Source organism: Bos grunniens, chromosome 28, assembly GCF_055505025.1.
Source record: "Bos grunniens cultivar Pamir isolate PY7600 chromosome 28, Bosgru_T2T1.0, whole genome shotgun sequence".
NCBI lineage: Eukaryota > Metazoa > Chordata > Mammalia > Artiodactyla > Bovidae > Bos > Bos grunniens.
This window is the reverse complement of record NC_141192.1, coordinates 14682371-14706569: the sequence shown is the minus strand read 5'-3', so window position 1 is coordinate 14706569 and position 24199 is coordinate 14682371. Positions and strand designations below refer to the sequence as shown.

At 41.7% G+C, this 24199-nt stretch overlaps 1 protein-coding gene across 2 annotated transcripts in view; it reads left to right on the top strand.

Moving 5' to 3' along the window:
• The window catches only part of LRMDA (leucine rich melanocyte differentiation associated), a 1316517-nt gene that overhangs the window by 319467 nt on the left and 972851 nt on the right, over positions 1-24199 (top strand). Inside the window, exon 1 of one of the 2 annotated variants that reach the window (XM_086381848.1) lies at positions 9968-10260. The exons of the other annotated variant lie outside the window; for it this stretch is intronic. Coding sequence (XP_086237974.1) covers positions 10055-10260 — 206 coding nt within the window. The 5' untranslated portion in view covers positions 9968-10054. Of the gene's footprint in view, positions 1-9967; positions 10261-24199 lie in introns of those variants that run through there. 2 annotated transcript variants of the gene reach the window in all.

The window sequence follows — 24199 nt, the reverse complement described above, 5'->3', positions numbered from 1 at the left end:
TTATTCAGTAAGTCATTAATCTTGAGACATTGATGGGCATTAACCTACTAATGTGAATGTCTTTTGTTTTGAGGGGCGATGATGTGTAATGGCAAAACAAGATGTATTTTCTTTGGTAAAGTATGGCTGACCCCCGGGTAATTTAGCATCTAGCTTTGCTCAGGGAAAGCCCTCAGCTGTTGACTTGGTTAAGTTGGGCTGAGCCGTCAGAAATATCTTTGCTTCATATAAATTTTAGGATTACTTGTTCCTAGTTATGTAAAAAATGTCTTGGGTAATTTGATAGAGATTGTGTTAAATCTGCAGATTGCTTTGGGTAGTATGGCCATTTTAACAATATTAATTCTTCCAATCCAAGAGCATGGGGTATCTTTCCATTTCTTTAAATCATCTTCAGTTTCCATAATTAGTGTTTTGTAGTTCTCAGGATATGTCTTTCACCTCCTTGGTCAGGTTTTATCCCTAAGTATTTTTTTTAATGCAATTTTAAAGGGGATTATTTACATTCCTTTTGTGGTATTTCATTGATAGTGTAAAGAAAGGCAGCCAATTTCTGTATGCTAATCTTGTGTTCTGCCAGCTTACTGAATTTGTTGATCAGTTCTAGTAGTTGTGTGAAATCTTTAGGATTTTCTTTATATAGTATCATGTCATTTGCATATAATGACACTTTAATCTCTTCCCTTTCAATTTGATTACCTTTTCTCTTTACTCCTTTGTACGACAAATAATCACCAACAGCACATCATCCAGCCCAAACTCTTCGATTAGTACTGATGTGTTCTTTTGACGAGGATTGCTGTGATGTGTTGTGTGTTGACTCTAGGCTAGCCACCCTGAGAGCCCCGTGCTCCTGCATGATGCTCTGACTTGAGCTCCGGGTCCCATATTTCCTGGTCAAAAACTTTTCTTCATATTAACGCAGAGTATACTTTTCATTTTGTTGAAATAAAGTGTTTCTCCTCTCTTGGTCTTGTATGATGTGGTCTTGTATGATGTGGTTATACTTGCCACCAGGCAATAGAAGGTGCTATAAGCTGTCCTCTCAGCTGAGATTCCCAGTTTTCCCCTGCGCCCACTCTGAAACATCATGCCCTAAATCCATGAACCTACTCACGTTTGTGAGATGCAGAAAGCCTGATACACACAACTTCTTAGAAAAACCTTGTACCTTTGATCACTGTAAGTTGCTTACACGTTAATTGTAAACTGTGTGTGTGTGTGTGTGTGTGTGTGTGTGTGTGTGTGTGTGTGTGTGTGTGAGGGCAGGTAGGCAGATGGGCAAGACTGGAGAGAGGGTGGCCAAGAGTAATTCTAAGGGACCAAATACATCAGCTTCCTCCCCAAACTCTCCTCCTCGTTTAGTAAGTGAAGACACATGAAAGTGGAACATTTGGCGCTTTGCACCAATATTATGGTGTAAAATTATAGTTAGGAATATTGTGTAAAAATCGTAATAGTTTGCAGTTATAGCTATGGTGAGAACAGCAGGCAAGACTATAAGCTTTAATTTATGTTGTGCTTTGGACATTTTTCAGAAACTATTTACCCATTACCTCTTAGGTCAGTGGCCTAATAATGCAACAAAGCACTTTTTGAAATTGCAGATAATTTTCAGTGCTCAGATCTCTGTGTAGTATTGATGGGGAGGGTGGTTGATTAGGACCTTGGGAATTGTGCTTGATGGGAACAATCTGGAAGGAGTGAAAAATTATTAAACACACACAGCGGGAGATGGAGGATTTACCATTGTCGTGCGGTGCTATTAATTCTCATTGCTCGGTACAGCGGCTTGATTGCATACTGTGAATACTGTTTATTGGAGAATGGGTACAATTTTGCTGCAGTTGTTGTAATGTAATACTAAATGCTAATTAGGCTTCTAACAATAATTAGAACCTCTTGCCAGACTTAGAAATAGAAACACTCAATTGAATTTACAGAAACAAAGACCTTTAAGCTATGCCAGTAGCAGCGTCGACTTCAAAAGTTTTTTACGTTTTTAGTTACAGAATTGCCAACGCATATATTTTTTTTTATGGTGTGCATAATGAGTTCATTTATGTTCTCAATAGGATTATTTTTAAAATGAGATAAAGCAAACCTCCTCCTCCCCATCTGATGAAGAAAACCTACAAACACAGGTATAAACTGAAATGCACCTTTGTTACCATGCAGATGGCAAGTGCAGCGCTCCTGGGTGTGTGGGGAAGGCGGGGCTGGGCTGGGAGCTTGGCTGATGGGGGTTTTAGCTCCATGGTGGATACTTTTCCCTTGAACCCATCCATGTCCCCTCTCTACACAGACACACACACACACACACCAGTTATCACCTGATTGCCTGAGTTATTTCACTCTTTTTAGCTGCTTTGCTTTGTCAAACTTCTCAAGTCTACCAGGATGGCAGAACTCTCAGCAAAGTAGGGAGTATGTCACGTTGAGCTGTGAGCAGTAATTAGCTGAGAATTTCCCTGGCATTCTTTGGGGCTTGTGGTTTTACCGCATCACTGCTGGGCTGGAGGCTTGGGTGGCTCCCAGAAATGTGGCCATGGACAAGTCAAGAAGGTCAGCAGGACCTGGACGTGTTTTCTTGGCCATGGACACTGTTGCAGCTTGTGACCTGGGTTTGTTTGGCAGCACTTGACTACGGCCTTTGTTGTTGGGGTCTCAACACTATATTTAATTTCCTCATCTTGTTTTGTTTTGAAACCCAGAAGTACAAAAACTTAAGCAAACTTCATTGAACCTCCCTTTGTAAATACATCACGTGAAAAAATGGAGAATGCCTCCCCTCCTTTTAATTTTAACCCAGCTGAAGTTGATGAGCTGGTCTTTGGTGTGAATAATTAGCTGCTTGACATGATGTATCATGTTACCCTTTTGTCTGGAGCCATCAAGGTAATAGAAATAGAATCCTGAAGCCCTATTCTGAAACAGTATTAAAACAATGTAAGCTCTGCTGCTGCGCAGGTGCCAACTTTCTGGTTAAAGTGAGTTCTCACAGGTCTCACTGGCTATGGGGAAACAGGTTTTATGACGGAAACACTGGAAGCCCGGTTTTGTGCCAGCCTCCAGCATGAAGCATGGCTAGCAAAGCAGCAGTTTTTGATGACTCTCTGGTTTTGGTTAGAGTGGTCATTTATAGAAGCTGTTAAAAACAGTAAAGAAAAAGAATGTTCGTAGAAACTTCCATTTTCATGCCTTTCTTAATATTTCACCAAGTTCTCATCCAACTTAACTCCTTCCCTCAATTAAGGGAATCAATCATTCCTGCCCCCAGCCCCACCCTCCTCTGGTAAATTTTTGTGGTTTTTGGGGTTATTGTGTGGCTTCCTTTGAGTTCCTTTCATTTTTGTTTTTGACCTTCTCCACTTGTCTCCTCCTTACCAAGTGCTCCCCCTACTGGTGGGGCCTTTGCCTTATGGGTGGGCGTGTGCATGTGCTCCTGGCTTTAGTTGTGTGGCCTCCTTGTGACCCACTGGCCTGTAGCCCGCCAGGCTCCTCTGGCCATGGGATTTCCCAGGCAAGAATAATGGAGTGGGTTGCCATTTCCTTCTTCAGGGGATCTTCCTGACCCAGAGATCAAACCCAAGTCTCCCACGTTGCAGGCTGAGCCACCGAGGGCCCCAAATTAGAGCTGCTTATTCAGGTTACCCAAGCCAGGTTCTTTTCTCAGAAATAACGTGATCCATGTTCTTTCTCTACTTCTCATTGGGGTGAGAGAAGTTTCTCTTTTCTTTGTGTCTCTTTTGGATTCCCTGTGGCCTGTATGAATTTGGTGACATGACTTGATTCTGTCCTCTGCCTGATTATTACACAGTGGTGGGGGGGGGGTCTCATTGTTTAACTGGGAGAAGGTCAACTGTTTATAGTGATCTCCTGATTTCACACCAGATCATATTCAGGGTGGAAGAGGGCATCAATCAATAATCAATGACCCCAAATTCTTGACTCCAGTGGCCAACTGCTTCCATGCCCAAGAGTGCCGCATGAGGTGAAGCAGCCCAAACCCGTGTTCGGTCCTAACGGGGTTAAATCCAGCTCCGTGACTGGAGGCGGGTGGCGTACATTTGCCTGTCTGGCAGGTTCTACGAAGTATGCCAGTGAAATTTCTAAGGAGGCACTGTGGGAGCATTTTGGTTGGCATTTGAGCAAGCATTCTCGATTGCCAGAGGTGCTCACGGTGTGGCGGTTTTCCTTTCCGAGGAGACAGTTTTGCTCACGCTGGTCTGCAGAGCGTCTGTGAAAGATGGGGCCTGAGCGAGTCCCATGCTCGCTTTCTCTTTTATGGTTACATTTTTCTCGTTCACAAGTCAGTGGCACCTGCAAATGGAAGGCTCGCTGAGGTAGCACCTGGCTGATTAGCAACATGTGCTTGGTCCCGCGTCACACACTGCCCGTTAAATCACCTGCTCTCCTGCGGGGGCCCCGCGGCCGCCGCCCAGGGGCCGGCAGAGGTCACTCCAGCATGGCGGCCGCGGCCTGTGTTTTCCCACAGCCTGTCACATGTGGCCGGCCCGGCGACTTTGACAGAGTACCGCAGGGTGACCTGGTAGTCTCGGGTCAGAGTGAGAGAAATTGGTGTTGTACTAAGATGTATGTTAATACATATATTATTTATATGGGCATTAGCGAATGCTATTGTTGCCTCAGCACAAACCCAGGCCCAGGGATTGGCCTTGGGGGTTCGGCAAAGCTCAGTTTCTCATGTTTCCCCCCCACTCCCTCCTCGCTCATGAATAATTAAAAACTTAAATTACTTGCCATGTACAAAATTCATATGCTGGGGAAAATAGCTACATGAAAATTAATTTTCTGTTCTGTGAGACTGACGGGAAATCAATTAATCTTGATGTATTATTTTATGCAGAACAGGGTGCGAGAACCTGCAGAGAGAATGACTACAGCTGTTCTTGTTGGTCGGGCCATATATTATCGTTGGCGGGTTTGACAGCTTCTGAAGGAAATGGCTGAGGGGTATCAGGCAGGTGAATCAACTGTAAAAATTTATTGGAGGATACAAACTGTTTCCAGGGGACTGATATAAAACTCACACTTGAGAACTGAAGTATTGAATGTTTTTGTGACTGAAGCAGCTTGTTGTCAATATTTATAGCTTTTCTCTTTGTTACATGTCCTATTTGTTTGATTAACTAGTCAGATGTTAGTGTCTGTCTGTAATTTATCTGTTGTGCCTTCTGTAGCATTTTTGATACATAAAGATTTACCACTAGATAAATAAGGCGGCTCACACAATGCAATATGCTAAATAAAATGACAGAGCTGTTTACAGCATGTTACAAGTTTTATAACTCACGAGGTAGATCAGTAACTTTTGTTTACGGGTGTCACAGTTAGTTGAAACCTGTCTCAATGTATTAACTACTATGGGGGTAAACAGGGCCCTCTTAAATAAGCAGAGATTATAATCAACACATACCTCATGGTAAATCATTTAAGAGGCTCTGTAAAAACATTTATGTACAGCCATACATTATGCATACATTTCTCAAATAAAATAAAATAAATGTGTGCTTTTAGAATAGGATGTAGTTACATTCCTTTGCCTTGCCGTTGTCATCAATTTCCCCCATGGATGATGGAGGTGCGGTGTTCAGACAAATGCTGACGCAGACAGACGGGAGCAGGCTGGCGAGGGGTGGTGGCTGGCAGGTGACTTCAGGAAAGGCTTCTGGGAAAGCTTGTGTATGCCGGGGGCATTACCGGGCAGCATGGTGGCTGGTGGGGCTGGGCAGTCACAGCTGCTCATCCTCCTTCAGCCCTGAGGTGGGTCCTTGAGGCTGATCACATGGCCTTTCGGGAGCCCCTGCATGATCTGTGGATCTAGGGAGACCCCATGAGAGCCAGTGTACGGAATGCTTCACCAAGAGCCCCCGTGTGACTACCTGCTTCTCATCTGTCACCAGGCAAGGTGGGGGGCTAAGAAGCAGGAAGACTGTTGGCCTCCTAGGAGATTGGCATGGGCACCAGGGTGCCCTCATCCCTACATCAAGGGTCGAATAGTTATCTTGTGCTGGGTGGGGTACTCTCCAGATGTCAGGCTCAGGGAGTTGCAACTAAGAATTCCAACTCCTATTGGTCAGTGTCAGACCGCACTCAGCAAATAACCTTTGAGACAGATGACATGATTTGTTATTCAGTTGCTAATAATTCATAAATGGCTTTCATTAATAGGACTTAATGTGGAGGACATTATGACAGTTTACCACCTTTCTCAATAGAAGAATAGAATGGGTTGTGAGAGGCACACTGAGGGTACCTTGCATTGGTCTACTCTTTTTTCTCTTTCTGAAGCCTCTCATATATGTGGAATGTAATTAATCAGGATATTAAGATATGTTTGCTAATTTATAAGAGGGACTTTTTTCGTCTAACCAGTTTGAGGGCAGTGGTTGGGGGTGGCTCTGTAACAAACTACCACAAACTTAATGGCTTGACATTTATTTATTTAATGTTTATTATCTGTAAGGGAGGCAGTCTTGCCTAGGTTCTTGGGTTAGGTCTTTTAAGGCTGAAATCAAGATGCTTATCAAGATGCATTTTTCACCTGGAGAGTCTGGGAGCTCAACTTCTGAGCTCATTCAGGGAGTTGGCAGAATTCAGTTTCTTATCTTTGCAGGACTGAGGTCTTCATTTTCTTGGTGGCTGTTTGCTTGAGTTCACTCTGAGCTTCTGGAGAATATTCTCAGGCTCTTTCCTCAGGTCCCCCTCTCCCCCGACGCCACTTCTTCAAGTAAGGTCCGTCTGCTGTTGACGCCTCCTTACACATCAAGTGGTTCTGACTTTCTCAGAGAAAATCTCTGCTTTAAAAAAAAAAAAAAAGCTCACATGATTGGATTATCTAGTTAATTCTCTATATCTTACAGCCAATCGATGAGTAAGTTAACTGTAGCTGCAAATACACTTTTACTATTTGACATAATCATGGAAGTACAACCATAGGGCAAAGATTGTGGAAGTCATCCTCGAATACTATCTACCAAGGACTATTTGCTGTGATGTTTATGATGTGGATTTTTAGAGCAGTGCTGTTCTTAGTCTTTTTTGCCTGATGTACTCTGCATATAAGTAAATGGGGTGACAATAAATATAAGCAGGCTTGACATACTCCTTTCCCAATTTTTAACCAGTCCATTTTCCCAAGGTCCATATAATCAAAGCTATGGTTTTTCCAATAGTCATGCACGGATGTGAGGATTGGACCCTAAAGAAGGCTGAGCGTCAAAGAATTGATGCTTTCAAACTGTGGTACTGGAGAAGACTCTTGAGAGTCCCTTGAGGGATCAAACCAGTCCATCCTAAAGGAAATCAACCCAGAGTATTCTGGACTGATGCTGAAGCTGAAGCTCCAGTACTTTGGCCACCTGATGCAAAGAGCTGACTCATTGGGAAAGACCTTGATGCTGGGAAAGATTGAGGGCAGGAGGAGAAGGGGGTGACAGAGGATGAGATGGTTGGATGGCATCACCAACTCAGTGGACTTGGATTTGAGCAAACTCCAGAAGATAGTGAAGGACAGGGAAGCCTGGCGTGCTGCAGTCCATGGGTCGCAGAGTTGGGCACAACTTAGGGACTGAACAACAACAGTTCTTAGTCTTTACCTTTCTTTTTGAACCCACAACCTGGCCTGGAAAGAAGAGGGCCAGCTCTGTGGGTTCTGTCAACAAATACATGTGGAATGCCTGCTATACATAGTGAGCCCTATGGGCAGGAGCTAAAAATCTCTGTAAGATATACATTTCCGTACTCTCTCCACAACAAAGCTTTTCATACACATACACTCATCCCGTGAGATCATTAACCAATCAAGGCACTTAAGGACAGGTGCATAGTGAAGTGGCCTGGAGTGGGAGGGTAAACCCCTGCAAAGTGAAGTGGACAGGAGAAGGCTTCAAGGGAGCAAGTGGTCAGCAAGCTGTGAATCAGCCACACAGTTGGACTAGCTGGAGAGGAAGGGGCCAGGGCACAAAAGTCGCAGAGAGGTTACTGTTGGGGAAGCAGTGGGAAGTTAAGTGGAGGTGGATTAGGGAGTCTTTTCCCACTTTTGATTAGACCTCTACCCTCTTTTGGAGGTGGGTGGGAGGTGCACTGCTGTTGATGATGTTCACCCGAAGGAGGACAAAGAAATCACGTGACATTCCTTACTCTTAAAGAAGCGTCCCAAAGGATCTACACTCTCCATCCTTGCTGACAAGCCTTGTGGTGAGCCTCGCTATTCCTGGGGTACAGGGTACTCAGTGTGATAACTCGGTGTGTACCAAAGGTTTGCAGTCTGGGCTGCATGATATAATCCCATGGGAAGCTTTGAAAAAAATTTACTAATGCTCAGAACAAAATTGTTCTGGATGGGGTGGGAGATCAGCGTTTTATTGAAAAGTTCTCTGGGAGGTTTTAATGCCACTCAGGCAGGGTGAGAACCACTTTACCGTCTTACAGGTATGCACAAAGTGCTGGGGGATCCCTGCTGTTCTCTGTGTATACGAGGTGACTTTGGAAGTGGGGCCTTGAAACTTGAGAAGGACTTCACCGAGTTGACAGCGGGGATGGGACATTTCAGGAGAAGGGGGAAGGAGGTTTACAGTCTGCATGGAGACTAGTGAGAGCCCAATGGTTCATGCACAATGGAATTGGGATGAGGCTGCTGAGAAACAAAGCCAGAAGGATGGATCCGGGTGAACCTTGAAATGAGTACACTTGCATTTTGCAAACAAAACAAAACAAAACAAAGCAAATCCCTTTACTCTCAAGGCTTTGTGTTGATCCAACTTGACCTTCCCCTACAAGTTAATCCAAATGACTGAGGTTTGACTCCCATGTTCGGTTTCTCCAGGACTGGCTTTGATTTTTCTCAGAAGTAGAGCTGGTGTTTATTCTCCTAGCAGCTCTGTGTACACACACTGCCCATGGAACTGCCTGAGCTGAGCTGTAGTCCCTCTGAGAACTGCTTCCTGTTTGGTCTGGTATCTCCTAAGCCTGCCTTTCTTTCTTGCAGTCTGTAGTTGTAGAAATATGCAGTATTTGAAGTTTGGAGGAGATCAATTTTTCATCCTTTCCTTAGTGGGGTGAAGAATATTTCAAACACCACTGGAGACCAAAGAGCTCTGAGAAGTTTTGAAAAAGCTTGGGAAATAGGCCACATGCTTCACACTTCATTTTCTTTTCCCTCTCTTTTTTCATTGTTTTACTTAATTAAAATATTGTAATGCAAGAAGGAGAGATGAGGCAAATATTTAGAGAAAGGAAAGGAAGTGGGTTCATTTTTAAACTGACTTGAAGCAGGCATGGCGTTCATTATTTCATGGTTTGAAATAATTCTGAGTGTTTAGTAAGGTAAATCCCGAAATGTTCTTCCTGCCTGTGAGGCGATAAAAACTGAGCTGGAGCCGGATTGTTCCTGAAAACCCTCGCCAGCGTGCCCCGCCCCCCCCCACCCCCATCTCCCTCTCCCAAACCAACGGAAAAATTGTAACATTTTTGGGTCCAAGTTTCACAGATGTTAAGCATTTTGTGATATTACTTAGGGGGTTTCCTGAGCTACATTAAAGTTAAACCACTAGGGTGTTGAAACAGTTGGGCCCATAATAAATAAAATATACATGAAAAGGAATTGCGAGACATTGGCTGTTATGTGCTGGTGACAATTAGGTTACTGCTTTAAAAAATACATATCCTGGACACATCTACAGGAGTTTTTTAGGGAATTTTGAGTAGAAGCAGAATAAAGGCGGTTGGTAATTTCTCTGGTTGCCTCTGGCAGGTGGACATAATTTAACAATACCCGTCAGATATGACAAATTGTTTGTGAGTTACATTAGGGCCTTAATAAGATCACATCTGTTCATATATCCTCCTTAACCACAGAGCCTGATTTAGAGAGTTTTCATACTGGTACAGTATTGTTGTTTAAATATTTAGAGGGGTCTAGACATGTATCATAAAAGAATAGACTCTTGTGTATAAAAACACAGCCCTTTTATTCTCAGTGTTTTTGCTTTCACGGACCTGCATCATTCTCTCAACTCGAGTGAACCACATGTTGCTCCCGAGAGCCAGGAAACATATTTCATCCCCTGTTGGAGTTAGCATCTTAGAGCTGGAAGAGGCCTTAGAGACCATCCTCCACTTCCCCTCCTTTTCAGGGTGGGATCTGAGACGGAGGCTGAGTACGGGACTTGTTGAGGGATTCTCACCACACTTGTGGCAGAGCCAGAGTGAGGACTTAATCTGCCAATTTGTACGGTAAGTCCCCTACATAAAAACCTTCAGGTTGTGGACTTTCGAAGATAACAAAGGTGCCCCTGTTGCCAACTCTTGTACTGTAACACCGTACAAGATTAAAAATGTAAGATTTTTAAGCTGCACTGTAAGATTAAAAATATTTTCTGTATTTTTTTTGTTTGTTTTTTTATGTATTGTTTGTGTGAAAAGTATTATAAGCTTGTTACAGTACAGTATTATGTAGTTGATTTTGTTATTCGGGTACCTGGGCTAACTTTGTTGGACTTAGAAACAAATTGGACTTATGAAGACACTCTTGGAACAGAACTTGTTCATGTGTCTGGGACTTACTGTATTTCTCTGATCCTTCCATTATGCTCAAACTTCACTCCGGGCTAGAGAACGAGGCATCAGTGCAGGAGGACTCGGTCATGAGTCAGTGTCACTAGCGGCTGTAGAGCTCTTCCAGAGGACGTTTCTGGCCACTGGGAGGCCGGGCTCTGTGTCATGGCTTAAACTTCAGGGCCTGCCCACAGCAGTCACTTGCCTGCCCCCTGACACAGGTGAATGCCCGCCCCGTCCGGACCACATCGGGCGTGTTCCCGCCTTCACTCGCCCTGTCCCCTTCTGCAGTGTGTGCTGCCTGCTATCTCCAGTTCCCTTCATATCCAGCCTGGAGGGGCTACATTTCACCATGAGGTCTTCCAGCCCACAGCTATTTATTAGGTTGACTCATATGAAAATGCTGGTTTTTAGGTTGAAAATAGTCAAATAATGGCAGTTTCATAAGACTGAATGTAAGCTTAGTGTCTTAAACCCCTGTACCTCTTACTGACCTATTTTACTTACCTTCTTTCTCTCTGTGTATGGGTGTATTTGTGTGTGTATGCATATGTGTTAATCAGAGTGAAAGTCACATAATTGACTTCTTTTTATAATAAACTTTGGAATAACTTTAATTTTATAAGAAAATTTCAAAGTCGGTACAGAGAGTTCCTATAAACCTCTAATTCAGTTCCTCAGTGTTGTCTTTTCACATCAGCAGAGTACATTTGTTAAATTTAAGAAAACAAGTTTGTAACCTGATTAACTAAAACCCCAAGCTTTATTTGGATTCCATCAATTTTTCCATAAATGCCCTTTTCCATTCCAGCAGCTGATTCTGCCTCCCAGGTACCGCCTCGTGTTTTGCTGTTGTGTCTGCATAGTCTCCTCTGGTCTATTAATTCAACCTTTTTTATTTTTCATGATCTTGACAGTTTTGAAAAGTACTAGTCAGCTGTTTAGTAGAATGTCTCTCAACTTGGGATGGTCTGCTCTGTTTCCTCATGATTAGATTGGGCTATGGGTTTTCAGGGAAAATATCACCTTAGATGGTTTATTATCCCATTATCTCAAGGGGTCGTGATCTCAACTTTGCTTTTCCTGGTGATGTTAATGTCATCACTTGGTTAAAGCATTTGTTCAGTTGTTGGCCAAGTTTCTCCTCTGTAGAGATACTGTATTCGGTCTCTGTTCATTTTTACATGTCACCACCAGCTAGACTAACAGTTCTTCATTTGGGAGCAGAAGCATGTTAATTCCTTTTGTACCTTTCATTGTACCTAATGTTTTATACAGTGTACATGCTCACAGAAGTTAGTTGAGAGGTCATTAAATTCATGATTTAGTATCAGTCTGGTGGAGGTGTTTTGTTTAAACAAACCAAAACAGCAAAATCCCAGCCCACTGCATTCTCCTTACAACTAGTTTGGTGGTCTTTGTTCCCTGTACTTAAGGGGTAAATTGTAAAATGACTTTAAATATTTTTCATCTAAACTACTATAAAGAAGGGATTACTTGCTGTCTTTGCTAAGATCAGAGTTTTGAGGTCAGAACTCAGGAAAATCTAAGTGTAAATTAGGCATACACGCACACACACACACACACATTTTGTAGCTTCTGCTGACTTGCAGCAAGGGTTGTCCCTATATGCAGAGACTCAAAATATTTGTCAGAAGTTTAGATAATTCTTGAATGTGTTGCCCACAGGATTCCTAATGGTGCAAAGAATTGCCACTGTGAATGCAGTTATCAATCATTTTTAAGCTATTTATCTATAAAGGTGTTTTGCAGGGCATGGGTGCCATGCTTTTGAGGGACTTAAATCTGATATGGCACTTGAAGCTTTTAGGACCTAAACTAAAGGAAAGCAAGAATATTATATTAGAGTTGAAAACTAAATGCTGTAAAAGTCAGACAAGAGGGGAGAGGGAGTAGTTCTTTAAAAATCCCTTTGACAGAGACCTTACCAGCTGGCCTTGTAGGGTTGATTCTTCTTTCTGCTGTGATTGAAAAGTTGGTATTCTATTCTGATGATTTAACCTTGGTTTGAAAGTTACACACAGGAATTAGTATCCCCTGATTTATTACTCTATTTAAAGAGGTTTCTTCTTTTTATTTAATTTTTTTTAATATGGGTGAAAAAATTCTGGCTTTTCAACAGTGTAGAATTAGTTCATGCTAGTTTTTCAATCTGAGAGTCTCATGATAGCTACACTTGCTTCATGCTTTATAATGTAATTTAATTTTTCATAACTTTCTTTCATTAGCTGCAAAGTAGGTTTAGAAAAAATAATTAGATTATGAGGTTAAACCATAGTTAAGATAAAAATGACGGTTCAATAAAAATAATGTTCAATAATTCCTATCTTCTGAAATAAAATACAGCCACTAAAAGATTTAATTATGGTTTTATTCAAGTAAATTTTGCCTCTACACTGAAAATACTCAAGAAAGAAACCCCAAGAAAGGCACTTGGTTAGCGTGAAAAAAGTAGTATAATATATAGAATTGTAATTTATGAGATAGGATAGGAGCCAGACTTGAGAAGGAGTAACGCACCCGAGTGGCTTGTCTTCCATGGAAGGGGATGCACTGAGATTATTTGAGTTGTTGTGGTGAGACTCCTAAGCCTGGTCTGACTTTTTATGTGCAAAATTGGGAGTTTTCATTTGGATAATCTTGGAATGCAGTGTCCCTTCATTAAAATGATCTGAAAATCACCACCAGATATTTCATAGTCACAGGGTCCTAAAATACTATGGGTAGAAGATGCTCCAAACTCTAATCCTATGTTTTACTTTAGAAGAAAGCAAAGCCCCAAAGGGTCAAGTAGCTTTCCTGAACTCCCCGTGTAGATGACAGATCTTCAGGGCCTCCATCTAGTGTTTTCTCCATTACATTGGATTGCCATTAGGATTGAATTTTTTGATTAAATAACTTTTCTCAAAGTAAAGCATGAATGTGATTTAAAGAGTCAAATAATATCCTTATGCTTAAGACTTAGATGAAAATGAGTTCCACTCCATGTCCTATTCTTCCTTAGCTCTGAATCCTTTCCCAACAGGAAACCACCTTGAATTTTTTAAACTTATCTTTGGCAATGGCACCCCACTCCAGTACTCTTGCCTGGAAAATCCCATGGGCAGAGGAGCCTGGTGGGCTGCCATCTATGGGGTCGCACAGAGTAGGACACGACTAAAGCAACTTAGCAGCAGCAGCAGCAGCTGCTGCTGCTACTTAGCTTCATACTCAGATATTTAAATAGAGGCTTTTACTGTTCTTTAGCAATTTAAGAAAATAAAATAGACATCTATCAAAGTTGTTTTCCCTTATATTTCCTTTACACAACTGAATTTGTACATTCTTTTGCAACTTGCATTCTTTTGCAATTCTTGCCATCCCATTATAGAAATTCTATTTATTTAGCAAACATTTAGGGCTAAACTTCTCATTGTTTACAACCTGAGGGGTAGCATGAAATGCCAGCCGCTGTCTGGCTCAAGGTGACTCCATCGTTTTCCTGGTTATGATTAGAGTTCTTTTAATTCAGTGTTTTTCAAGGTGGGAGTTGCAGCCTGTTAGCTGTAAAATCAGTTTAGTGGGGTGTAGTCAACATTATAAAAATAGAAAAGAATTGAAAATATCAGAGTTCAATTTTTAAAATGTTTGATATAACTTTCATTTTTAAAATAAAGCCATTAAGAGGTTTAATTATGGCACATAATTAGGATAAATATTGGTTTATGAAGCTTTCATACTAGATATACACATTTGTGGGTATATACACACATACATATACATATCAGAATATTTGTATTCTGTATTTGTATATATACCAGTCAGAATATTTGTATTCTGTATACGTGTGTATGAGCTTCCCAGGTGGTACTAGTGGTGAAGAGCCCGCCTGGCAATGCAGGAGACCAGAGATGCAGGTTCACTCCCTGAGTGGGGAGGATCCCCTGGAGGAGGCACGGTAACCCACTCCATTATTCTTGCCTGGAGAACCCCATGGACAGAGGAGCCTGGAGGGCTACAGTCCATAGCGTTGCAAAGAGTCAGCTGACAGAACTGAAGTGACTGAGCATGCACACTTGTGTATATATGTGTATGTATATATTTTGTATATTGGATCCAAATGCGTTAATTTGAACATATGAAATTGCTATTTCTGTAGGTAAAAGACAAATATGGGGAATTTCATATGGTTTAACCTACTATGTCTTATCTTAGGTCATGGACAAAATGTTTGGGAGACATTTAATCTCAATTGTCTTATGCCAAATAATGAACATTGTTTTTTTTTTTTTTTTAGCTAAGTTTGATGTTTCTTCATCTTTAAAATAAGAACTATAATTGTATCTACCTCAAAAAACAAAGAATGGACACAAGGAGACTTTGGGAGATGGTGGGATATGTTTATTACCTTGATTATGGTGATAGAACCTTGGAGTATGGATATGTCTAAACTCATCAAATCATTTATGTTAAATATGCAGTTTTTTATGTGTGCTCATTGTATCTTAATAATGATGTTAAATTTTTTTTTTTACCTACTTCAAAGAAAAGATGTGAAGATGAAATTACTTATGACCCTTTGCCTATAGTAAGTACTCATGGTCATTAACACCATCATCCCTTTACTTACTTCCCTATGATGATCTTTGTTTCTCATTTACTCTTGAGAGATCCTTTTTCAGTCTCATCAAAATTATTACATCCATTGCTTCTCTTCTTATATGGGTACCTCCACTCATCTTCAGTCACAGAGTAGTAGAGCATTAGTGGAGACCTTCAAGATTGTGTGCTGAAACCAGTATTGTCCAAAGTGGGATATGCATCTACATTCGTGCAAGATGGTTTGAGATGGCACACAGACAGAGCGTCTGCTGGCATGGGTTCATACAATGGAATTGTGACTTCCTTCTCAATTTGCTTGCAGTACTTTTGGTTCATCCAGGAAAAAGCAGCAGTTTGGTGCTGGTCTCTCTTTAATACCTTCCTAACACTTGGTAAGTTTTTTTTTTTTTTAAACAGAGATCAGGTCTTAGGCTCAGAGCCTTTAGTACTCATCTAAGAGCGTTGGCTAGAATTTAATAATAGGATTTTGTTCTCATGTTGCATATGTTGTTGTTGTTCAGTCGCTCAGTCATGTCTCACTCTTTGTGACCCCATCGCCTGCAGCATGCCAGACTTCCCTGTCCTTCACCATCTCCTGGAGCTTGCTCAAACTCATGTCCATCAAGCTGGTGATGGCATCCAACCATCTCATCCTCTGTTGTCCCCTTCTCCTCCCACCTTCAAACTTTCCCATCATCAGGGTCTTTTCTAATGAGTCAGCTCTTGGTGTCAGGTAGCCAAAGTATTGGAGCTTCAGCTTCAGCACCAGTCCTTCCAATGAATATTCAGGGCTGATTTCCTTTAAGATTGACTGGTTTGATCTCCTTGCAGTCCAAGGGACTCTCAAGAATCTTCTCCAACACCACAGTTCGAAAGCATCAATTCTTTGGCGCTCAGTCTTCTTTATGGTCCAACTCTCACATCCTTACATGACTACTGGGAAAACTGTAGCTTTGACTAGACAGACCTTTGTTGGTAAAGTAATTTCTCTGCTTTTTAATACACTGTCTAGGTTTGTCATAGCTTTTTTTCCAAGGAGCAAGTGTCTTTTAATTTTATGGCTGCAGTCATCATCTGCAGTGATTTTAGAGCCCAAGAAAATAAAGTCTGTCACTGTTTCCATTGTTTCTCCATCTATTTGCCATGATATGATGGGACCAGATGCCATCCATGATCTTTGTTTTTTGAATGTTGAGTTTTAAGCCAGCTTATTCACTCTCCTCTTTCACTTTCGTCAACAGGCTCTTTAGTACTTCTTCACTTTCTGCCGTGAGAGTAGTGTCCTCTGTATATCTGAGGTTATTGATATTTCTCCTGGCAATCTTGATTCCAGCTTGTGCTTCATCCAGCCTGGCATTTCACATGATGTTCTCTGCATATAAGTTAGATAAGCAAGGTATATAAGACATATATATAAGATAAGATAAGCTGTATATAAGACAATATACAGCTTTGACATACTTCTTTTCCAATTTTGAACTGGTCTCTTGTATGTATGGTTCTAACTGTTGCTTCTTGACATGCATACAAATTTCTCAGGAGGCAGTTAAGATGGTCTAGTATTCCCATCTCTTTAATAATTTTCTTTAGTTTGTTGTGATCCACACAGTCAATGGCTTTAGCCTAGTCAGTGAAGCAGAAGTAGATGTTTTTCTGGAATTCTCTTTTTTTTTTTTTTTTCCTGTGATCCAGTGGATGTTGGCAATTTGATCTCTGGTTCCTCTGCCTTTTCTAAATCCAGCTTGAACATCTGGAAGTTCTCGGTTCATGTACTGCTGCAGCCTAGCTTGAATTACATATGTGGATGTGTATATAACTTTTGGATCATTGGCAGATGATATTGGCTTTCATTTTGGAGATGATACAAAATTTCTTCTAATAAATTTGATATCAAAATATTCCACAAATAGTATATGTGGAATAATAGTATATGACTATACCTGAATATAGTCAAATACAGTGTACACTAATCACACAAGTCTAGCCCAGGCTGATTTAATCCTAAATGAAGTCCAAGGAAGTTAAGCAACTAACCCAGCTGAGTGAGAAGCAGAGCCAGGGCCAGCCTTATCTTGGGTGTGTTCTCATCTCTTTCTGTAGTCATTGTGTTAGACTTGACATTCCAGGATGGTGTTAGAGAAAGCCTGTGTTAAAATAATGCACTGCTTTCCTTCTGATGTGCTTTTTTTGTTTAAGAGTTTGTTGTTTCTGGGGTTTGCCTTGAATCCACTCATGCCTGCAATTCTGATATCCATTCCAGTCTGAGTTGGATCATGGGTAGCTACTTTGAGCTGTCACTGTCTACACGCACCTTATCTCTATTTTTCTCCTACTTGTACAATACTATCCATCTTCCAGTATTGAGTTCTTCTTAGATGTCATCTGGGATTGTATCAGATTTACAACCTGGGTCCTTGGTAATAGGAAAATGGCACAGATGGTGTTAAGAGCACTGTGCTGTGTGCTAACTGTTACTGAATAGGGGTTGACTTTTTCCCCTGGCTCTGTTCTTCTCTATGTAAAATGGGTGGGGCTGGGTAACCTCGAGACCTGTTCATCTTTATCACCCTCTCATCTCATTGTTCATTCATTCTGCAGGTCTTTATTGAGCACCTTCTCTGTGCCAGGAACTTGTTGGAGCAGTTGAGAATGCTGGGCATGTACCGGTGGATGGGAGAATTTACATTCTTGTTGGGGAAGTTTATAGTTGGAGAGGATGATGAATAAATTAAAAAAAAATTTAAATGGGAAAATTTCCTATGGTCCCAATAAAATAGGAAGGTAGATTAGAGAGTGACTTGGAGGAAGAGGCCTGATTTTGACAAATGGACCAGGAAAGACCTCTTCAGAAAGGCAACTCTTGAGTAAAGATGCAAGAGAGGCAGGTCAGGCAGAAGGAACAGCAGGAGCAGTGACCCCAGGCAAGTTCAAGGGAGAGAAAGACCAGAAGGGCTGGGTAGGAATGTGGGGAGAGGAAGGCTGACAGAGGAGAAGGGGGTCGGAGCCAGTTTGGAGATGGTGAAATCTGGTAAGGGGTTTGTATGTGATTCTACATGCTAAGGGAAGCCAATGGAGCCGGTGACAGGTTTTGAGTAGTGGAATGATGGAATCTGATTGGTGTTTTTCAAAACCACGCTGACTGCAGTTTGGAAATCCAGCAAGCAGAAATAGAAGCAGGGGTCCAGTTAGAAGGTCATGGTGGTAACCTCTGAGATTAGATGTGGTGGTGTGAACTAGGGAGTGGGCAGTAAAGACATAAGGAAGTGGAGAGACTCAGGCTGTGTTTTTAATATCAATTGAGTGCTTGTAAGTCGATTGGCTGCAGGAATGGAGGAAAGACAGGAATCAAAGATGAGTCCTAAGATAGTGATGACATTTATGGCTCTGGGAAGACAGAGCTGCTTTTCCCTTTGAGGACCTCCTTGTGCCGTCAGTTTGCCTGGTCTGTTTATGCACATTGCTGTGTCTAGCCTCTTCCAGGGAACAAGAGTCCTCCGGTGCCTCTGGCTGCCTTGAAGTCTCTCAAATTCTTCTTTATCAGACCTGCATTCCTCATGCTGAACATTAGGCCTCTGAGGAGGTGGTTATATCGAGGTCCTAGTGGCCAGGGCAGATGGCACTATTAATTCATGCCTCTGTTATGAGAATTGATGGCCAGTAGCCAGGATGCCATGTTGATATTTATGAATGGTTTCTATGAGGAGTTCAGGCTCTCAAAAAATGCATTGTATTCTGTTTTCCAAGGAAAAGTTGAAGAGGGGCTATTTTTCCCCCCTTTCATTTTCCTCACATATAATACAAGTTGCATTACAATAAATTCAGTCAGTTCAAATATTTTTCATCTGAAAAATTGAATACATTCCTTTTTTTTTTTTCCCGCCTAACTGCAAGGGGTGAACTTTTATATTTTTATGAGCTTTGTTGTTTTTCCTTGTCACAGTTGCTGGTATTAGTTCACTAGTAAGTAATGACTTTTCTGTATTGAGAAAGACAGATGACTTATTAGATGTCAGAGGCCATCTGAAACATTTTCAACTCAGCATTTTTAATAGCTGTTCTTTCTTGGATTTGTTTTCCTTTTTTCTCTTGTTTCCCCTCCTCCAGCTCGCCTGCACTTTTTTGTCCCCCACCCGGCTCCTTTCTCCTTTTCTCCCTCAGTCATCAGCACTTCTGTATATCTTTTGCATGTTTCTGCTGTATCATATCCCCTAGTCCATGGGAACCATAGACAGTTTGTAACTTTTCCTGCAGTCGTACTCCCTGGACTTCTTGCAGAGGACATATGTGGGTTTGAATCTATCCTTTAAAAAAATACACATATGTGTGTGTGTGTGTGTGTGTGTGTGTGTGTATACACACACTGGATTGTGTCTGGGGCCAGCATATACTCCTGACCTCATGGGCAGCTTCTTTTAATCCTCTGACTGCTGTTTGCTTTGGGGGTCTTTGGATGACCTAAAACAGTCTCTCCTCCCTCCTTTTCATCTACTGTTAACATGGATTCAGTATGTTACTCTACCAGACTCCTTGATTGTCATTTTGTTGTGCTCAGAGTCTCAGGAAAGTCTATTGATTAAATGAACATCATTCAGACAGAAATGTCAGTGTTGGTACAGTCCGCTTATGTAGTAAACATGCACATTGCGTGGGGCAGTATCATGTCGTTATGTCATTGTACGTAGCACACACCAGGTGTTCCGTGAATATTTGTTGTATTAATGAATGTCCACTTCGATGATAATTAGGAGTTTCAGTGGGTGGGATCGTTTTAGGAACAGTGAGTAAGACGGACATTCCTCTAATGGAAACATGCATTCTAATAAGGAAGGAGACACGCAAACAAGATAGACGTCAGAGAGTGATGAGTGCTAGGCTGAGGGTTGAGGTAGGGAGATGTGCTGTTTGTTAGGGAGGGTGTGACCAGGGGGTCAGGGAAAGCTCTGATAAGACGGTGTTGAAGGCTGCGATCTGAGTGACAACAAGGAGCTTGTCAAAGGAAAATCCGGGGAAGGAGAGATTCAGGTCGAGAGAACAGACAGTGCTGAGGCTCTGGGCGGGTATGTTCAGTGTGTGACTGAGGCAGCAGCCCAAACCAGCCCCGTACTGCTGTGGGAAGCGGCCCACTGTGGATACTATGAGGTCAGGGAGGTGCACAGAGCCAGACCAGGTGGGACTTCTGCCCCAAGTAAATCCACACTCCTTAATTTGATTGGCAGTGGGAAGCCTTTCGAGGGTTTTAAGTGGGGGCATGGCTCAAATTTTTAACATATCACTCTGGCTGGTGTGTGGAGAATGTTGTAGAGAGGCAAAGTAAAAACTGCCATGGTATGTACTGAGTATTTGCATTTTAAGGATTTTTTTTTTTTTTTTTTTAAGAATTCACCAGAGCTTTGGATAGGGAGTGTAGCTTGCTTGCTTTTACTCATTGTTGTGCTGAGGAAGAGACTCTGGTTGCTTCCCTTATTATTATTATTTTTTACCTTATTGATTCTATCCTCTTACTGACAAAATCCTTGGTTTTCAGCTGTGTGTACTGCCACCGCCTCCTCCCTCTCATCTAGGACCTAGGTGTGGCCATATGAAAATATTATGGGGAACTTCCAGAGAGTTGTTTTAAATGGGATAGGTGTTTCTTTTCTGTTTTCTCCCGTTCTGCCGCATGGAACTGGTCGTAATGGCTGGAACACCAGCATTTCTGTTGGATCATGAGGACTAGGGCCACATGCTAGGGATGGCAGAGCATAGAGTTGGAAGGAACTTGTGTCTCTGATGACCTTTTGGAGCTTCCATGCCAGCCCTGGACTGGCACACCTATGGACGTCTTTTGTGTACCTTTGGGCTTCTTTTCTGCAAGAGAGAGAAATTTGTATCTTGTTTAGGCCATTGATAATTTACTGTTTTGTTTTTGTTCCAAACGTAATCCTGATACAGGTATTCTTTTGTAAAAGACTTAACAGGATAATGAGAATAGTAGTATTTGGGGTTGTCTATGTGCTCATCACTGTTCTAAGTACTTTACAAACGTTTTCCCTTAAATCTCACTAGAATTACTTAGTACTTATACCTAGGACTCCATGGCACACAAATGTTTAGTAACTGGTCCCAGGTGACAGAGCTAGTAAATTGCAGGACCTGATTTCAGCTCTGGTTCAACTGAGTCTAGACTCTCCCTGCATTACTTTGCTAAACTGCCACATTCTTGGCAATGACTCTGAAACCTCTTTTTCAATCATTTAGAGGCTAAGGCCAGAGGGGTGATTCAGCAGGCAGATTGGTATCATGTATCTGTCAGGGCAGGCAACTGCTGTAACCAAAGTTCCAGGGCTTAACACAAGAGAAACTTATTTATCACTGACATAAAGTCCAGCTGATTTTGGGCATGGAGAGAGGTTGTGTTCCACACAGTGACTCAGGGACCCAGACTCTTTCTGTCCTTTCCCGCTTCCTTTGACTCCTTTCTCCCCATGACTGGGGCCTTAGAATTCTCTGCTGGAGGCTTTTCACCAGTCAGCACCCAGAGGAAGAGGGAAGATGTGGAAGGGACTCTCTGGGAAGTTTTGATGGGCCAGGCTTGGAGGAGGCATATGTCACTTCCCACCTTCTGTTGGCTGGAGTTCAGTCATACGCAGGGAGGCTGGGAAATGTAGTTCAGTTTCATGCCCAGGATGTAGAATAAATGAACTGGGATGAGCACACAGTAGTCTCTGCCCCATGTGGCTGTGAGGAGTTGGGGTTCTGGCATCAGTCCCCTTGCATTTATATCCCTGCCTTGCTGCTTATTAGCTATGTGACTTTGGGCAAGCCACTTAACCTCTCTTTTACTTCTGTTTTTTATATGTACAATGGAGATAAGAGTAGAGCTGTTTGGGGGATTAAATGAGTTAATGTGGGGGGTACAGTCCTAAGAGCAGCGAGACATGGGAAGTGCTCTGTAATTGTGAGCTGTTTTTATGTAAGACAGGGCACTTTACTCAGACCTAAGTTTGTGGATCTCTTTTTGAAGAAAATTTTCTTATTGAGCCCTGGTGTGGATGTGTACCACAGAAAATACCTTGGGGACCACGCATCCCATTTTAAGGGAAAATGGTGTGAGAGTGTCAGGGGTCCTGGGACTTGCTCTTCTCTCCCCGATGTGAATGCCCTCAGCCCCTCTGGAAGGGCCGGTTACAACTGCTTCCTGGTGCTTGATCTGTAGGTGGAGTTGGAAACTGAAGTCTCATGTCCAGTCTCTTGCCTGCTGTGAGGAAACTGGCCCAGGCAGTTCCTCCCACTTGGATCCCTTCTAGGACAACCAAAATCTCATGTGCTCTTGAAGCCCCAGCTCAGTGTCATCTCATTCTTAAAGCCCTGGTTGGAGCCTGCCCAGCACTGCTTACTCCCTTCACTGTGATCCTTCTAGTCCGGCACTGACCGCCCCCTGTCGCATGGGGATGCGTCAACTACCAGACTGTGTCCAACCAAAAGGAAGCTTCCTGAGGGCATATGTCCACCTTCCTCTTCCCCATGTGCCTCGTTTTCCTTGTATACAGGGGAAAGCCCTCCATAAATGCTTGTTGAGTTCAAGTATTCCTTTTACTCTCTACATACGTGTAGAGTTTTGTGAATGTGGTCTTTACTCTGAATCAGTGCCAGACAAATTGGTAGGTAGTTGGGAATAAAAATGAGTGGATTCTTTTTTATTTACACTGTTTAATATTCGTGTGGGGATTTTTGCCTTCCTTCAGCTCAGCGGTTGTAAAATTCTGTTTTAATTTCTGCCATTATCATAAACAGCATCCTCTGGTTATTATCTGGGTAGAGGATGCTGCAGCCTAGGACTCTGTTGAATTAAGATGAAACAAATGACCAGGGGAGGACAGAGAACCATTGTCCTTGTTGCTTTGCAGTTCATTTCCTTAGTTAGGAAGTCCACTCGGTGACTGGTGTTGGCACACTTCACCTGTGGGTTTGTGGTCCCATCTATGCACATCTATCTGTTTTTGGTAATTCACAGGAAAGCTCTCACCTTTCTGTCTGAGTATTTGTATATACACACATCTATAAAAATAAAACTACCAGCAAAATCACTGAAGATAAAGGTTAGCAAATCCTGTTCATGGGAACTGCAATATATAGTTTAAACAGGAAATGGAGTTTAGTTATTAAGCTTGTGTAGATTCCTTGGTATACTGAATATTTCTTGCGGTTCTATTATTTGTATTTTATTCTCAAATATTTTAAGAAGATAAGCTTCTAAATTCACTTTGGGGCTCCGTGTCATCAAATCTCATCACCAGTCACTTAGATCCCTAATTAACTTATACTCTGTAGACCCATTTCTTTGCTGCTATTTCTCTCCACTCTCTCTAATGTGCTGTGAGTTACACTGGAAGGAACAATAAGATTTAAGAGAAGAATTAATTTAGAAAGTTAGGAATAGAAGAGATAAGGGAAAATGAGAAAAAGCGGCTTAGTATTTTGTCTTGTAAATGGCTTTCCTCTTGTAGGCTAAGAAGCCCATTTATCCAAGGAGAGGAGGAATGTTAATGAAATAGATCATGAACATAGCTATTACAGTAATGAATTTTAACACTCACTTTGTTATGTGATATTTTATTTATGAGCTCCTTGATCATTCAGATAAAGACAAGAAGTTTATGGCACTAGATTATGTCTTGTTTTCATAAACATATTCAGTAGTTTAATAAACATAATTTATTTTTTTCTCCTTAAAAATAAGCAAAATTTATGAGAGATTATCTTAGGGTTAATGAAGTCTAACATTAAGGAAATATTACCCTATAATATTGGAGCCTTCAGAGCTGGAGTTGTAATTGCTTAATGCTTTTTTCTACAGGCTATTTTTATAAAGTACATGCTTTGTACCATTAATCCAGTTTTTACAAGTTACACTTAGACCAATTCATTGGGAATTATGTATCCATGTTTATATTTTTCAGTCACTGCTTTCATTAAAAGATGTAGTAAAGAGTTGAAAATTTAATGTAGAAAGAGGCGGGGAAAGATAATTATGTGT